Source organism: Orcinus orca, chromosome 12 (genome assembly GCF_937001465.1).
Source record: "Orcinus orca chromosome 12, mOrcOrc1.1, whole genome shotgun sequence".
NCBI lineage: Eukaryota > Metazoa > Chordata > Mammalia > Artiodactyla > Delphinidae > Orcinus > Orcinus orca.
The window spans coordinates 77,092,060-77,111,219 of record NC_064570.1 but is presented as its reverse complement, the minus strand read 5'-3'; the positions used below and the strand labels follow the sequence as shown (position 1 = coordinate 77,111,219).

Here is a 19,160-nt window from a genome sequence, read left to right as displayed (position 1 = left end):
AATTATATTCAGATGGTACTGCCTTCCTTAGAATTATGAGAGTCATCTGAAACCTTAGATATAATAGTATAGCAAGATGATAGAGTACAAGACTAATAATGTTAATAATTTTTTATTCACTCTGATCAATTGTGGTATATATTGGAAAGACCAAAATTTCCTTCACAGTAGCAACTAAAATTAAATATTCAGTAATAAAATTAATGATGTATAGATCCTTTATAAATATATCTAAAGAACCTGATCTGAGGCATATATTAGGTTCCTGGTTGGTTATTTGATATCAGTGCTCCTTAAAATAAACTTAATGCAATTTTAGTCAGAAATCTTGCTGACTTTGTTATTTTAAGAAATTTGGCCAATTGATTCTAAAGTTTATTTAGGAGAGTAAATATTTGAGAAGAGTAAGAGATGAGACTTACTTTATAAAAAGAAGAATAAGTGGGGGAAGAGAAGAATGACATGTCTTACCACATAATAAAGCATACTGTGAAGAAAACAGTGATTGGATATGGAAACATTGGAAAAAAGCCTAAAAGTAGAGCAGTAAACAGACTAGAGATTCCAAGTATATTCAATTTCCAGCTACCCTGTCTAATCAATAAATGTTTAGTTTACAGTGCCTGAATTATGGTATTTGCACATAGGCTAATATTTTGAATTACTTTATGGTGGCTCTGCATGGTGGCCAGTGGTTCAGTTTTGACATTACCACCCTTGTTCAGCATGATTGTACAATTATTTGACCTGATAAATACACTTCTACTTACGTACTGCCTCTTAGTTATACACATTTATTACTTCCAAATATTTATCAAGTGCCTGCTGTGTTATAGGTATAAGGATACAGTGATGAACAAAACAAACAAGATCTCTGCTCTCGTGTAGTTTACATTTTGATGGGCAAAAACTGATAATGAACAAGTAAAACACCAAAAAATAAGTTCTGTGTAAAAAAGTATAATTGGATGATGTGGTATAGAGTGACAGTATGGTTTCTTTAGATGTTCAGAGAGACACTCAACTATGAAGCTAACATTTAAGCAAGGACTGAATGAGCAGCAGTCAGCCATACAGTGATCATAGAGATGGCTTCTCCACATAGGGAAGAGGTGGTGCTAAGATATTAATGCTGGAGTGAGTTTGGCATGTTCAAAGAACAGAAAGAAGGACTGCGGGGTGGGTTTGGTTAAGGTCAGCTAGGGCCCCTAGATCATAAAAGGCTTTCTGTAAGATGATCTGAAGAGTTTGGGTTTTATGTGGTGCACTCACTAGAAGCTTTCAGGTCATTTTAGGTAGGGAAGTGTTATTATTACCTGATAAATCTTTGAGATTTTAAAAAATAATCTTTTGTATATGATTTATAATTTGGCACAATTAAAAACTTAAGTCAGTGGCATTCAGTTAAGGCTAAGCGTGATTTACTTACCAAATAGAGATACGCTACAAAAGAAAATCAGTAATAATCTTTGACTATTCAAAACTATCTCAGCAAAATCTAGGAATTGGAGAGGTAGAAGGGCAGAAGTAAAAGGTATCTTAAGGCCTTTTTTTTTTTGGAAGGGGGACTGAATGGGGTAGGATGGGGAAGTAAAAGGATTTTAAAGATCTTATCCCCTTAGAGATGATGCAGTAGAATATCTTGTTTGAGGAAATAGTTGGAATCTTGAGAACATGTTGATGAACAAAATATGCAGTTGGAATAAGGGTTGAGAGAGGGAAGGTAACTATTTGTTAAATTAACCAGGGGAGGAAAAACAAATGAAAGGTAATTGTGCAAATCAGTAAAAATAGGGGAAAAGAGTGACAATAAACAAATATAAGAAACAACTAATACAGTAAGATGAAAGGAAAACATGAAGTTTATCAGATGCAATAATGATTGTGAGCAGGTCGAATATATTTAATAAGAGAAAACTGGTTGAATTAAACCCAGCTATATCATGTTGTTTACCAGAATCAGATACTTATAAAATAACAATTTGTAAGTAAAGGGGTCTCTTGAGTCTTAGACTCAAAAGAAATGCGAACAAAAGGAAAGCATGAGTAGAATTTTAGCAACAAATGAAATAGAATTAAGGATTAGAAGCACTAAATAGTATAACGGAGCACATTTTATAATGGAGACACTCGTGAGAGTGTAAGTAACAACGAGCTGTGTAAAGCTCCCCTAAAATATCTAAAATGCAAGGCGTTCTTGGTTAGAGTACAACTTCGGGAGATTTTAATACATCTCTTCAAAAATTAGATGACAGTTAAAACATGAATTTGGATAATGCATTTTCATGAAAAATGAACACATTTAATTTATTTTATAGGAATTTACATCTTTTGAGATCAGTTCGAGCAATGGAACGATTTATAAAATGAGTTTCAAAACCAACTTAAAAAAAAAAAGCAGCACTCAGATCCTGGTTTCTAATACCACTCTAATAAAAGGAACATGGAGAAACGGCTGATTCTAGGGATGGGTTAGGGAAAACACAAAATGATCATAGAGTATCTTGTAGTATCAGAATCCAAACAGGCATTCAAAAAACAAAGGGGTACTTGCTTCAGCAGCACATATACTAAAATTGGAACGATACAGAGATTTTCATGGCCCTTGTATGAGGACGACATGCAGATTGGCAAAGCATTCCATATTTCTGTAAATTTTATGTATGTTTTATCAGAATTAAAAAAAAAAGAATGAGGTCACATGAAAGGAACACAGGAGCCAACTGAAAGAGCTCCCAAGGGCCAAAACTGAAACAATTGGATTATAACCTAAAGTATAAAATAAATATTCATGAGTCATACTGGTATAAATGATTGAATAAGTGATTTATTTATTGAACTATCCTGGGGTTTTTATAAGCTGCATAAAATGAATTGGGGGAAACAGGTGTTTATACAGAAGAATTCCAAATAATATGTGTAGATAGTTTCCTCTTCAGGAAGTAGAATTTAACTACCCCTGCCCCTTTTGTGGGCTGGACTGATTGGACTTGCTTCCAAATAGAATGTCGAAAGGGAAAATAACTTTGGAGTGGAGAAACCTGGCAAACACTACTTTAGCCAGATGATCAAGGATAACCTCACTAGTGATGTAAATCATCAATACCATGTAACCCCTGATATGATGTGATGAGATGGGTACTGTCCACCAAACCTACAACTTCAGTATAATCATGAGAAAAACATCAGACAAACCCACATTGTGGGGCATTCTACAAAATAACTAACCAGTCTTTTCCAAAGTGTCAAGGTCATGAAAAACAGTGGGAAACAAAACAGTCTGGGAAACAAAAAAGAGACTAAGGAGACATGATGACTAAATGCGGTGGATCCTAGATTGGATTCTGGAACAAACAAAGGATATTAGTGGAATAGCTGGCGAAGTTCAAATAAAGCCTGGCATTTAGTTAATAGCAGTGTACAAATGTTGATTTCTTTTTTTGACATATGTATGAGGGTAATGAAGGTGTTAACGTTAAGAAAAACTGGATAAGGGATATAAGAGAATTCTGAATTGTCTTTTCAAGTCTTCAGCAAATCAAATTATTCTAAAATAAAGTTTATTAAAAAAAAAGGTCTGAAGCCTGTCTAACCTTTAATAAGGAGTCTCATGTTATTTAAAGAGTTCTGCACAGAAGGAAAAAACTCTCCAGTTCACTTTATGCAGCTTGTAAAAACGTTGGGTCCATGAAGTGAGGTTTTCTCTAAAACTTCTATGCAGAACACAAGCCCTCAGAAGCAAAAAAAATGCTCCCGCTTGGTAGAAGACAGAAGATAGGGACACTTCTCTGTTTCTGCTTGGTTTGAGGTAGGAAAGAAAATCCACCAGGAAATTAAATTCTAGCCTTAAGCATCATAGTAGTTTGGAGTTTGAAATTTTAGTGTCTGTAGAGTGATGGAACTCTCAAATTAAGAAATTAACATGAAATTTCATTTTTGATTACCTAACAAAGTTTCTTTTAAAAACTAAGTTTTAAAGAACACAAGATTATAGCTAGAAAGTTCTTTTAATTCCCTTATTAAACAAATACTACTTTTATTCTGAAATTCTTGTATTCTTGTATTAAACTTAAGGTATGCTTTTATTTCTGTAATTTACTCATTATAATACATTTTTTAAAACAATCTGCTCTGTCTGTATAGGGAAAGATGTAGTAAATATTAGATACAGAATGGCCATAAGGTTTGGAAATGTTGGCAAATATGCATAATTTTTAGCATTGCATTACGATAATGATAGGTCATGGATGTTACATGATATATTCAGTGCATTGTTTGTTCCTCATCAGCAGTGCATGGTTCAGTGCACTGTGTCAAACAGCAAAGAGCAGTGTGAATTAGTGCAGCATTTTCAGAAATCCCTGCACATCTATGATATGTTGCCTCCAGTGATTTATGCCAGTTATTACTGAATAAACCTGTGTTTATAGCATACCCCAGAATAAGTAATTAAGCAGACAAAAATCCAAAACATGTATTTCAGATTTTGTGACCACTCTGTCAAATTATTTTGCTTGTTGATAATCCTTAGTATTTAAGAATACCTACTGTTTCTGTTGTCCACTGTTTTAAATATATATAATGCATAGAGGTTTTGTAGTTTAATATAATTGTATCATCGTATTTTGCTTCAGATTTATTGACTCGGTTGCCTTTTATAGTTGGTATCTTTACTTTTCCAGTGTAGAGTTATAAAAATTAGAGATTAAAAAATTGTTTGTTTTAAAGATAAGACTCATATCATTTTTAGTGTGAGCATGTGTAGTATATAAAAACATGCATTTTATTCAAAGCTAAATGTAGTTAGGAGCTGAAAACCTACCTTATTTTTAATAACACTAGTACCACTATCTCTAAGGCAAATTCTCATCTTCACAACTCGTATCCTCACGAATCTTAAAATTTTGACAGTGTGGAAATTACCCAGTTGTACCAAATGCTGCTCAGTAATAATAATTGAAATGGTGAAAACACCATTACTCATCAATATTGGTGCAGTTTGCCAAGATTCAGATTCTGATGTTGGTATTTAATAGTTGTGTGACCATGGGCAAGTTAATTAACCTCATTGTGCCTCAGTTTCCTCATCTGTAAAGTACTAACAATAGTATATACTTTATAAGGTTATTGTGAAGATTAAAGTAATTATTAGATACAAAGCACTTAGAACAGTACCTGGCACATGATGCTCACTATTTGCTAACTACTGTCACATATACACTACTATCACTACTCTTATTATTTTCTTCTTGTGTCATTTTCATATTTTGTTTTCAATTTAGGTGCTCTGACTTTTACAATATAAGAATATGAAATCCTTACAGGAAAATTCCTTTAGGATTTTTGTTTAATTAATTAATTATATTGCCCTGTGATAAGTATTGATCACTCGGGTGAATGCATTTACAAATAACAGAATAACCTCCTTTAATTCCCCTGTTAAATAAAATGGAAATATTTTTAGAAGCTTTTGTTTAGGATGGGAAGGTAGCTATTGTAGCTCCCTGGTTTATTGCATTTTTTGCAAACCTCCTCCTTTAATGCTTTTATCCCACAATTAGCTATAGGATTCTTGCTTTTCTCCCAAACTATTGTATATTTGGACTTCTATACTATTTTAGGATCCTTATTTACTAAGGATTCCTGTTCAGAATTCTGAAAATTGGTTAGGTGTGAAGTCTGACAATGTAATATATTTTTTAAAGTATAATTATACCCCCATAATGTAGTCATATTATAAGACTAAAATATTTATTTCATGATTTCTAGTTTTGTACACAACATTTTTTGTACTGCTTTTGGAATTATCCTCAAGGACAAGATCTTATTCACTCTTTATTCTTTATTCATTGATCTTTAAACTAGAAACATTTACAGCAAAATTGGGCAAGTTGAGTATTTATTATAAGCTGACTAACTTTTTTTATTCCAAAAATGCATGTGACAATGAAATATTAGGAGTTTTTTTTTAAGTTTTTTTAAACAGATTATGAAGGCAGTTCCAAAAGAAAAATTCTAAAGTTTTGTGTATTGGGGGAATAAATATATAACTTTCCAAAGTGACTACTTTGAAAGGACAAATACTTGTATTTATTTATTAAATATTTGTTTGAAAGACTGCCTGCTGTCCAGCTTTCATAGATTGACAGTTTAAATAAAATATAGTCACTGCCCTTAAGGATCTTATAGTGCATTAAGGTTTACTATATTTGGGTAATATAGTGTTACTATTTTATAGTACCACTTTTTATATGACAAGCTATGTTTTGCTTTTGGTAAACATATTTTAAGTATTCCCTCTACTTTTTCATTTTAAAAATATATTTTTCTTTTAGACTGAAACTATATAAATTTCCTTTTCTAGGAAAGAATATCCACCTCATGTCCAAAAATTTGAAAGTAATCCTGTAAGGTTAAGTCGGCCCCAAGGTGTTGGTAAGTGTGCAGTTTTTTTTGTTACACCTGTGAAGGGTTTTGAGTAGTTGTAAGGAAGGTAGAATAGGAATATGGTACCAGTTTTAGAATATTCCCAGGTATAATAGGAATATATAGACCCATTTTTTTATAATTGATTTGAGAATTTATTTATTATAATTGTGACCTGAAATCATTGGGGAATGATTCAAGGAGTGCACATTCAGGTGATTATAGTTGGAAATCTTTTTGATTATATTAGCATTGTTGTTAAACTCAGGATCCAAATATTAACTCTAGATGGGTTATAGCTTCAAAATTGTGTTTTGTTGCTCTTTGTTATAATCTTATATTATGTGATTTTCTTGATTAAAATGGTTTTGATCCTAAAATTTAGAATACATTAGGCATTGAATTAAAAAGAGCCCATACCTGATAAAACTGTGCTAATAGTAGATGTTGGAAAATTATTGTAAGTAGGAGTTTATATTTGCATTGAAATAATTTTTAATACAGTGATATATTAAGCAAAAATAAGAGCAGATAGCATTTATGAAAAATCTTTCACCATCAAATTGATGTTCATTATCTAGAATACAGATTCTTAATCTGTGTGTCCATCTTGTTTGTCCCAGACCTTTGCTTGTTTATTTATTTATTTTTTGACTTTTTAAAAATATTATAGTTGATTTACAATATTATATTAGTTTCAGATGTACAGCATTGTGATTCAGTATTTTTACAGGTTATTCTTTATTATTCTTTATTAATATAAAAAACCTTTATTAATAGGTTTTTACAGGTTATTCTTTATTATTAAGTTATTACAAGATAATGGCTGTAATTCCCTGTGCTATGGAATATATCCTTGTTGCTTGTATATTTTACGAATAGTAGTTTGTATCTCTTAATCCCATAGGACTTTGCTTATTTAAATAGCACTAGGGGCTCTTATTATCCAAAGTCTAGTGATTTTAAGCAGCTCCAGTGGGTAAGACTCCGTGCTCCCAGTGCAGGGGCCCGGGTTCAATCCCTGGTTGGGGAACTAGATCCCGCATGCATGCCACAACTAAAGAGCTCACATGCCGCAACTAAGAGTCCACGTGCCGCAACTAAGAAGTCTGCATGCCACAACTAAAGATCCTGCATGCTGCAACTAAGACCCGGCGCAGCATAAATAGATAGAGAGCAGCTAGGTTTTCCTGACTGCCAGCAGTTTGTTGTTTCTGTTTTTTTTTTTTTTTTTTTTTTTTTTGAAGCACCTATATTTTTCTTTTAGTTTGGGTGAAAATCTTTTATGCATATATTGAACATATCCTATTTTATAAAGAGTATATTCCAAACTTAGCTTCATCCTTTCTTAACAACTTTGCAGTTATGAATGTGAATTATTATACTTCACAATGCATAGTTCTGTTCACTAAGTTTATTAAGTGTAGTAATAATGATTAGCCTCTTTAACATTCATACCTTAAACCTTTATTGAATTCTTAATCTGCCCTAGATGCTGAGTCAGTTGCTTTACATTCATTATTTGTTTTTATCGTGGCTCCCTACCCAAGATCTCAATAAGCTAAATTCAACTTTACCTACATTTTGTACAGAGGAGGAAATTGAGGCTCGGAGGGATTACACAACTTGCTCAAGGACACAGACTAGTATTGGAATCCAGGTCTATTTAATGCTAAAGGCCATGCATTCTCTTAACCACTGTGCTTTACTATTTTCTCCTTAGATCAGAAAGAAACTTACTCCTAATCCTCAGGGAAGAACTGCACAATAAGTACTATTATCATTCCCTTTACACAGATGCATTTCAGTAAGTTAAGTGATTTGGCCCATTATATGGTTTTAGATACCAATCAGCCCCAGACTTTTTTGAAAAATTTTTTGTTTATTCAATAATATTCATTAAGTAGATAAGAATAACCTTTTTTTAAGAAAAACTTTTTATTTTGAAATCATTTTAGACTACTGAAAAGTTATTAAAATAGGACTCATTTACCCTTTACCCAGCTGCTCCTAATGTTAACATGTTACAATCATGGTACATTTACAAAACTAAGAAATTGGCATTGGTATAACATTCTTAACTAAGCAACAGACCTTGGTCTCATTTCACCAGTTTTTCACTGGTAACTTTTTTCTGTTCTAAGATCTAGTTTGGGATCTTACATTGCATTTGTTTGTCACATCTCCTAAGTTTCCTTGACAATTTTGAAGAGTAATGGACAGTTACTTCATAGAATGCCTTTCTGTTTGGAAGTTTATATGATGTTATCTTATGATTAGATTGAGGCTATGCATTTTTGGCAAGACTTTCATGAAAGTGATGTTGTGTCTTTTTCTACACATTATATCAGGGGTTGTATGATGTTGATTTGTCTTACTGCTGGTGATGTTAAACATGATACCTTGGTTAGGTGGTTTCTGCTGGGTTTCTCCACTGTAGAAATATTTTTTTTCCCTTTGTACTTAATAAAGATCTTGGGAGAGATACTCTGACACTATGCAGATACCCTCTTTTTCCTCAAAATTGCACCCACTGATTTTGCATCTATTGGTGGATCTTGCTGGCAACAATTATTACTTGGTGTTTATCTAATGGTAATTTTCTGTTTTCTTCATTTCTTTTACATTTATTAATTGAAATTCTTTTGTAGGAAAGAGCTGTACCGTCTCCTTTACTTACCTATTCAGTTTATGCCTGTGGACTCATAATAAAGTGTGTGTGTAAATACATACTTACATACATATATATATATACACATACATATATATACACACATATACATATATATATATAACATATATATGTTATATATATGTGTGTGTGTGTGTATATATGTGTATCTATCTATCTATCTATATCTATATCTATATCTATATATATATATAGGGTTGGCCAAAAAGTTTCTTTGGTTTTTAAGCAAAAATAAAAGACACATTTTTCATGTTCACCAAGAACTTTATTGAACAATGTATTCACCCTTTTGTTCCACTACCTTCTGCCATTTTTCAGGCAACTTCATAATTCCATGTTCCCAAAACTTTTTATCTTTTCGAACAAAGAACTGTACCAGTTGCCTTTTACAGTCTTCCGGAGAATGGAAATTTTTTCCATTAAGAGAATTTTGTAAAGGCCAAAATAAATGTAAATACAAAGGTGCAATGTCTGGTGAATGCGGCGGATGAATCAGAACTTCCCAGCCAAGCTGTAACAGCTTTTGCCTGGTCATCAGAGGAACATGCGGTCTTGCGTTATCCTGATGGAAGATCATGCGTTTTCTGTTGACTAATTCCGGATGCTTGTCGTTGAGTGCTGCTTTCAGTTGGTCTAATTGGGAGCAGTACTTGTTAGAATTAATCGTTTGGTTTTCCAGAAGGAGCCCATAATAGGGGACTCCCTTCCAATCCCGCCATATACAGAACATCACCTTCTTTGGATGAAGACTTGCCTTTGGTGTGGTTGGTGGTGCGTCATTTCACTTGCCCCATGATCTCTTCCATTCCACATTAGTGTACAGTACCCACTTTTCATAGCCCGTCACGATTTGTTTTAAAAATGGAACGTTTTCGTTACAAGAATCATATGGAGAAATACGCTCAAGGTTTCTTCCGCTTAACTTCTGTGGATCCCAAACATCAAAGCAATTAACATAACCAGGCTGGTGCCAATGATTTTCAACTCTTGATTTGGATATTTTGAGTATGTTGGCTATCTCTCGCGTGGTATAATGTTGATTGATCTCAATTAATGTCTCGATTTGATTGCTATCAACCTCAAGTGGTCTACCTGACTGTGGAGCATTGTCGAGCAAGAAATCTCCAGCACGAAACTTCACAAACCACTTTTGACACATTCGCTCAATCGCAACACCTTCCCCATACATTGCACAAATCTTTTTTTCGTTTCATTTGTGTTTTTAACCTTTCTTGAAATAATAAAGCATAATGTGCCAAAAATGTTGCATTTTTCTTCCATCTTCAATATTAAAATGGCCACACAAAAATTCACCAATTTTGATAAGTTTTTTTTAAATGCACACTGATATGACAGCTGTCACAACACAGTCTAACAATATTGTTTCAAATGAATTTAAAGACAACTAAGCTACTAGAGGCATCCTATGGAAAAAACGAATGAACTTTTTGGCCAGCCCCAAATATATATACACACACACACAATCATGTGGACAGGTAATATTTGTAAACTTTGGGAAAGGGATATTGGTATATTTAGCTTGTAAACTACAGCTGCTTTGTGTTAGGTAGGTACACGTATACTTGGGTATAGTATGAATGACAGTGCTATAACAATATTGCATATATTGTTGCATAAAGATTGCATTTTATTTTAGGATTTCCTTTGGAGATAGTTTTTTTTTTTTAAATAAATTTATTTATTTTTGGCTGTGTTGGGTCTTCGTTTCTGTGCGAGGGCTTTCTCTAGTTGTGGCGAGCGGGGGCCACTGTTAATCGCGGTGCGCGGGCCTCTCACTGTGGCGGCCTCTCTTGCTGCGGAGCACAAGCTCCAGACGCTCGGGCTCAGTAGCTGTGGCTCACGGGCCCAGTTGCTCCGTGGCATGTGGGATCTTCCCAGACCAGGGCTCAAACCCGTGTCCCCTGCATCGGCAGGCAGATTCTCAACCACTGCACCACCAGGGAAGCCCGGAGTTAGTTTTTAAAATGGTGAGATTTCAAACCCCAGGATCAATAGTTACTGGCATAGCACCTGGAATAATTTTCTCCTAAAAAGAAATCACTGTCTTTTTATAGTTCTTAACACTTAAAGTAACTTCCTTTATTATTGTTTTTCTCCTTTATTTTGCATTTAAGAGGCGCTTAATATGAATTATAGCCATTTATTAGCACTAAGCTAACGAGCATTGATAAGCAGTTCTCTAGGATTAAATTAAAGCTTGTAAACTATTAAGTATAATTTTTGGATAGATCAGATATCCTATTGCTTTTTTGTTTGGTGGTCTTTTTATATTTTTTCTAAGTATGTAAAATAACAACATATAACTATAAATTAAGATCTCTTATTTTTTTCTCTATTCATTCGTTTCTTAAACTTCCTTTTTGTTTTCCAGTCTGTTCTTTGTGTTCTTGTCAGAGAATTAATAGACGTTATATACTGTCTCTGAGTGAACATTTAATTATATTCTTAATGTAATTACATTATGATTTCAACCTAAATCACCTGACTTAGCACTATTTAACTCGTGCAGAAGAAAAATATCTGCTCACTCTTAACCAGTCAGGGTATCTTCTCCTGGTACTTTAACATATAACTTGCTAGACTTCTATGCATATATACCCTTTTTTTTTTTTAAATGCGTTTATACTATGTTTACTGTTCTGTAACTTGCTTCTTACTTTGTTACATTATTATCCGGTTTCTATACTCTCATTAAAAGATATTGGAATATCAGAAGAAAACCAGAATGAAAAACACAATTAAGGGAAGTTTAAGAATCAAATAGATGAATTTATATATAGTGGACTTGACAAGTTAATATAGCCAAGTCTCTGTGGTCATTTTTTTCATGAATGCATAGTGACCCACTATATTTCTGTACCATAATTTAGGTTTTTAATGTTTTGATATTATATATATTATTAATAATTTAGCTCATATTATGTATTTTATCTATTATTTACTTAGGTCAAATCCCTAGAAATAAAATTATAAGGACAAAGTTTATGCACATTTTAAAGACTTCTGATATATTACTGCCAAAATGCTTTCTGTAAAGGGTGTCAGCTCCCAGCAAGCAGGATCTGAGTATGCCTGTTTTCTCACATGCTCCTCAGCGACAGTAGATATTACTATCCTTCAGGCTTTGCCAGGCTGATAGGGAGGTAGTATTTGGTTTTTTAAAAATTTCCTCATTACTGACGAAGCATTTTATGTGTTCAGTGGCCATTTGGATTTCTTCTTTTATTCATGTCTGCCTGTTGTCTCCTTTGCCTGTTTATCACATATTTCGCATAGACAAAAGTGATTTTTAAGGAGGTTGTAATGAGAATGTGATATATGACTGCCATTTTATTCTATACTGAAAACCAGTCATAGTAACAGCTACACGATGGAGAAAACCAGCTGTTTTTCTAATTAGTCTTTCTCTTTTGACAGATGATAGAAATAACTTAAAAGCAAATAAATAACCATAATAAAGATAGTTGTTTGTGTTCTAACTATCCTTGAGGTATATAGTTTCCGGCAGATTAGTAATATCACGACTAAATTTTCAAACAAAAAAGTTAAGGGCTGTCCTTGCCCCACCCCACCTCCGACTTCTATTATGAAAATTTTCAAAGATACCAAAAAGTTGAAAGACTTTCACAGTGAATACACATATATCTACTACATAGATTCTACAGTTAACACTTTTCTATACTTAACTTTATCACATATCCGTGTATCTAATCATCCATTTATATATAAACATCTTATTTTTTTCCAATGTATTTTAAGTAAGTTACAGACACCAGTACGGTTTACTCCTAAACACTTCAGCAGGCATATCATTATCTAGAGTTCAATATATGTTTTAGTTTTCTTTTTCTTTTTTGAAATAAAATTTACATACAATGAAATGCACAAGTCATAAGTGTACAGTTAAGTACATTTTGACAAGTACACATACCTTACTAACCCAAAGCCCTGGGAAGACATAGTACAAATGATATCATCACTGCAGAAAGTTCCCTCATGTTCCTTTCAGTTACTCCTCATCCCTGCCCCTTCAAAGGTAACTATTTTCATATAAGTGGAATAATACAATGTGTACTCTTTGTTGTAAGTCTTTTCACTCTGGATAGTTTTTTTGAGATTCATCCATGTTGTTGCATGCATTAGTAATTTGTTACTTTAGTGTTCCATTGTATGGCTGTATCAGTTTGCTTATCATTCTCCTGATGATGGACACCTGAGTTGTTTCCAGGGTTTTTTTGTTTTTGCAGTACGGGGGCCTCTCACTGCTGTGGCCTCTCCCGTTGCGGAGCACAGGCTCCGGACGCGCAGGCTCAGCGGCCATGGCTCACGGGCCCAGCCGCTCCGCGGCATGTGAGGTCTTCCCGGACCGGGACACAAACCCGTGTCCCCTGCATCGGCAGGCGGACTCTCAACCACTGCGCCACCAGGGAAGCCCATCCAGGGGATTTTTGTTTGTTTGTTTGTTTGAAGATTATGAGTAAAGCTACTATAAATGTTCTTTTTATGGAGGACATTTTTTTTTAAGTTTAGGTTTTAAAATTTATTCTAAAGATCCAACCTATTAATCACTTTTACTTGTCTCATAATATCTTCCATATTCTTACCTTTGCTGCGTATCTGGAAATAGTGTGGTATATTAAAAAGACATTGAGCTAGAAAATCCAGCAGGAAATATCCCAATCTTTTTTTTTTTTTCATTGACGTATACAGTTGATTTACAACTGTTGTGTTAGTGTCTGGTGTACAGCAAAGTGATTCAGTTATAAATATATATTCTTTTTCATATTTTTTCCATTATAAGTTATTATAAGATATTGAATATAGTTCTCTGTGCCCTGTAATAGGGCCTTGTCTTGTTGTTTATCTATTTTATATATAGTACTTTGTATCTGCTAATCCCAAACTCCTAATTTATCCCTTCCCCACTTTCCTCTTTGGTAACCATAAATCTGTTTTCTCTGTCTGTGAATCTGTTTCTGTTTTTTGTTTTGTTTTTTTAATAAGTGCATTTGTATTATATTTTAGATTCCACATATATAAGTGATATCATATGATATTTGTTTTGTCTTAGTATGATAATCTCTAGGTCCATCCATGTTACTGCAAATGAGGTTATTTCATTCTTTTTTTATGGGGAAGTAGTATTCCTGTGTGTGTGTGTGTGTGTGTGTATACACACATATCAATCTTCTTTATACATTCATCTGTTGATGGACATTTAGGTTGCTTCCGTGTCTTGGCTGTTGTAAATAGTGGTGCTGTGAACATTGGGGTGCATGTATCTTTTTGAATGAGAGTTTCCTCTGGATATATGCCCAGGAATGGGATTGCTGGGTCATATGGTAATTCTATTTTTAGTTTTTTAAGGAACCTCCATACTGTTCTCCATAGTGGCTGCACCAATTTATATTTCCACCAACAGTGAAGGAGGGTTCCCTTTTCTCCACACCCTCTCCATCATTTCTTGTTTGTGGACTTCTTAATGATGGCCATTCTGACTGGTGTACAGTGATTCCTCATTGTAGTTTTGATTTGCATTTCTCTGATAATTCGTGATGTTGAGCATCTTTTCATGTGCCTATTGGCCATCTGTATAACTTCTTTGGAGAAATGTCTTTGTCCTCTGCCTGGTTTTTGATTGGATTGTTTGGTTTTTTTCGTTATTGAGTCATATGTGCTGTTTGTATATTTTGGAAATTAAGCCCTTGTTGGTTGCATCATTTGAAAATATTTTCTCCCCGTCCATAGGTTGTCTTTTTGTTTTGTTGATGGTTTCCTTTGCTGTGCAAAAGCTTATAAGTTTGATTAGGTCCCATTTGTTTCTTTTTGCTTTTACTTCTATTGCCTTGGGAGACTGACCTAAGAAAACATTGGTACTATTTATGTCTGAGAATGCTTTGCCTGTGTTCTCTGCCAGGAGCTTTATGGTGTCTCGTGTTAATCTTGGTGTTTGTTTTGTGTGGTCTTGGGTAAACACTCAGTATTCACCTTCTCATCCCCAGAAGGGGGCATTCAGTGAAAGCAAGAGTGTCACATAGGTTTCATCTCAAGTACCTCCCTGGAGTACTTTGTTGAGGGTTTGGCACAGTTTAGCAAAAATGACTTCCATGATCAGTTAGCTGCTAAAACTTCCATGAGCCTCTTGTTGTTAGGCATTTGCCATTCCTGGACCAGTCAGGTTTTAAATCTTTTGCCATATTATGTTTCTGGCTATAATTTGAAGCTAGTTAATTTTCACATGAATTGTCATAATCTTCTCAAGTGTTTTTCTCTTTCCATGGAAGATAGAATCCCAAAGGAATTTCTTAATCCTGACATTGACATTAACTTATTTATGCTTATTGTCTCTTTGTAGATCTACTCTAGTTTCCCATACACTGTCAGTCATTTGCCATACTTCCACATCACGTTGGTTTCAGAAGTTTCATCTTAAAACGTCTAATTAATGTCATTCTTTGCATTTTCTTTTTTTGATAAGGACCTCAGTAGAAATTCATTACTTCACATTCACCAGAGGCTTCATATAGGAGGGAAGCCTTTTAAGTGTGATCAGCGTGGTAAGAGTTTTAGTCGGAGTTCAGTACTTAACGTTCATCAGAGAGTCCACACAGGAGAAGAACCATGTAAGTGTGATGAGTGTGGTAAGGGCTTCAGTCAGAGTTCAGATCTTCGAATTCATCAGTTAGTCCACACGGAAGAAAAGTCCTATAAATGTGATGACTGTGGTAAGGGCTTTACCCAGCACTCAAATCTTCAAATCCGTTAGAGGGTGCACACAGGAGAGAAGCCTTACAAATGTGACGACTGTGGGAAGGACTTTAGTCACAGCTCAGATCTTCGCATTCATCAGAGGGTCCATACGGGGGCGGGGGGGGAGCCCTATACTTGTCATGAATGTGGGAAGGGCTTCAGCAAGAGTTCCAAACTTCACACTCACCAAAGAGTACATACTGCAGAGAAACCCTATAAATGTGAACAGTGTGGGAAGGGCTTCAGTCAGCATTCACATCTTCTCATTCATCAGAGAGTCCATACAGGAGAAAAATCTTTTGTTTCTCTTTGGTTATCCTCTCCTCTCTACAGATTGACCTCCTGTTTACTCACTCTGTGCATGCTTATAATATTCTTTGCATTTTTTGTCTCTTTCCTTTAGTTCCTTATAGATAATCTTGATTTAGGAGGTCAAGATTTTAAAATCGTTTTTCTCTATTATCTTTTTTTTTTTTTTCCCGTTTTTGGTGCCAAAATTTATTTTCTTAAAAATCTAAAAACCTCTTAAAATCATTTTGTAATAACACAGTGATACAGAAGAGCTTCCATATTACAGATGTAAATTCAATGAAGAAGGGTATACTGGTATATATAAACTGTTGTAAAATAAGCTTTGGGGGAACATATGAACATTAGGTGTTCAGTATGAACATTTTATATTTTCAGGTGAGGTGCAGGTGCAGAAATCTGAGATTACTGATTGCTAGAACATTATTTAATTGAGCCCACGAAATGATTACAGGGTTGGGATTTTTAGGCCATAAATGAGGATTAAGTACAACGTTGAAGGCAATATTTAAAATGCCATCTTAGGGGGTATAAACCTTTAAGTTGGGAAAGCAATTTCCTTTTTACCTGATTTCTCAAAATTAATTTCTCCAAAATTAATTTTCTCGAAGTAATTAGTGAGCCAATTCATAGTATTAGCTTATTTAACATTAGCTCTTTGGGTACTTTATGTATTGGTTCTGTGGTTTTTTTGGTTTTTTGTTTGTTTTTTGTTTTCTATTTTGTGTATAGTAGGGTATATTTGTCAGTCCCAATCTCCCAATTTAACCCTCCCTCTGCCCCTCTAGTAACCATAAGATTGTTTTCTATATCTGTGACTCTATTTCTGTTTTGTAAATAATTTCATCTGTACCATCTTTTTAGATTCCACATATAAGCGTTATCATATGATATTTGTCTTTCTGTGTCTGACTTACTTCATTCAATATGACAATCTCTAGGTCCATCCGTGTTGCTGCAAATAACATTATTTCATTCCTTTTTATGGCTGAGTAATATTCCATTGTATATATGTACCACATCTCCTTTATCCGTTCATCTGTCAGTAGACACTTAGGTTGCTTCCATGTCTTGGCTATTGTAAATAGTGCTGCTATCCACATTGAAGTGCATGTATCTATACATAGAAAATCGTAAAGATGCTACAAAAAACTACTAGAGCTCATTAATGAATTTGGTTAAGTTGCAGGATACAAAATTAACACACAGAAATCTGTTGCATTTCTGTACACTAACAATGAAATATAAGAAAGAGAAAGTAAAGAAACAATCTCATTTACCATTGCAACAAAAAGAATAAAACACCTAGGAATAAACCTGCCTAAGGAGACAAAAGGCCTGTACTCCAAAAACTATAAGACGTTGATGAAAGAAATCGAAGATGACACAAACAGATGGAAAGATATACCATGTTCTTGGATTGGAAGAATCATTGTTGTCAAAAATGACTATACATGGGCTTCCCTGGTGGCGCAGTCGTTGAGAGTCCACCTGCCCGATGCAGGGGACACGGGTTCGTGCCCCGGTCTGGGAAGGTCCCACATGCCGCGGAGCGGCTGGGCCTGTGAGCCATGGCCGCTGAGCCTGCGCGTCCGGAGCCTGTGCTCCGCAACAGGAGAGGCCACAACAGTGAGAGGCCCACGTACCGCAAAAAAAAAAAAAGACTATACTACCCAAGGCAAACTACAGATTCATGCAATCCCTGTCAAATTACCAGTGGCATTTTTCACAAAACTAGAACAAAAAAATCTGAAAATTTGTATGGAAACACAAAAGACCCTGAATGGTCAAAGCAATCTTGAGAAAGAAAAATGGAGCTGGAGGAATCAGGCTCCTTGACTTCAGACTATACTACAAAGCTGCAGTCATCAAAGCAGTATCGTACTGGCACAAAAACAGATATATAGATCAATGGAACAGGATAGAAAGCCCAGAGATAAACCCATGCACCTACAGTCAATTAATCTACAACAAAGGAGGCAAGACTATACAATGGAGGAAAGACAAGTCTCTTTCAATAAATGGTGCTAGGAAAACTGGACAGCTACATGTAAAAAAATGAAATTGGAACATTCTTTAACACCATACACAAAAATAAACTCAAAATGCATTAAAGACCTAAATGTAAGGCTCGGTACTATAAGACTCTTTGAGGAAAACATAGGGAGAACATTCTTTGACATAAATCGCAGCAAGATCTTTTTCGATCCACCTCCTAAAGTAATGAAAACAAAAACAAAAACAAATAGGACCTAATTAAACTTAAAAGCTTTTGCACAGCAAAGGAAACAATAAACAAAACGAAAAAACAACCCACAGAATGGGAGAAAATATTTGCCACTGAAGCGACCGACAAGGGATTAATCTCCAAAATATACAAACAGCTCATGAAGCTCAGTAACAAAAAAACAAACAACCCAATCAGAAAATGGGCAGAATATCTAAATAGACATTTCTCCAAAGAAGACCAAAACATACAGATGGCCAAAAAGCACATGAAAAGATGCTAACATCACTAATTATTAGAGAAGTACAATGAGGTGGCCATCATCAAAAAAAATCTACGAACAATAAATGCTGGAGAGGGTGTGAAGAAAAAGAAACCTTTTTACACTGTTGGTGGGAATGTAAATTAGTATAGCCACTGTGGAGAACAGTATGGAGATTCCTTAAAAAACTAAAAATAGAGCTACCACGTGATCCAGCAATCCCACTCCTGGGCATATACCCTCAGAAAACCACAATTCGAAAAGATACGTGTACCCTAATGTTCATTGCAGCGCTATTTACAATAGCCAGGACGTGGAAGCAACCTAAATGTCCATTGAGAGAGGAATAGATAAAGAAGATGTGGTACATATAAACAATGTTTTTCTCTATTATCAATAAAAATTTTCAGTTTCTCTCAGGGCTTGGACCCCTTGTTTCCCGCCTTGTTAATTGTGTTAAGAGATAGAGAAAA

General features: G+C 34.6%; 1 protein-coding gene and 1 non-coding gene across 17 annotated transcripts in view; both read left to right on the top strand.

Moving 5' to 3' along the window:
- SENP6 (SUMO specific peptidase 6) overlaps nt 1-19,160 on the top strand; it is a 103,055-nt gene that overhangs the window by 38,778 nt on the left and 45,117 nt on the right. For 13 of the 16 annotated variants that reach the window (XM_033428604.2, XM_033428600.2, XM_033428607.1 and 10 more), the window contains one exon: nt 6,365-6,435. The exons of 2 other annotated variants lie outside the window; for them this stretch is intronic. In XM_033428604.2, coding sequence (XP_033284495.1) covers nt 6,365-6,435 — 71 coding nt within the window. Of the gene's footprint in view, nt 1-6,364; nt 6,436-15,569; nt 15,763-19,160 lie in introns of those variants that run through there. One more of the 16 variants, XM_033428612.2, reaches the window with a different exon arrangement.
- LOC117201456 (U6 spliceosomal RNA) lies at nt 2,547-2,650 on the top strand. The gene has a single exon (XR_004483474.1). It is a non-coding gene; the product is annotated as a U6 spliceosomal RNA (small nuclear RNA).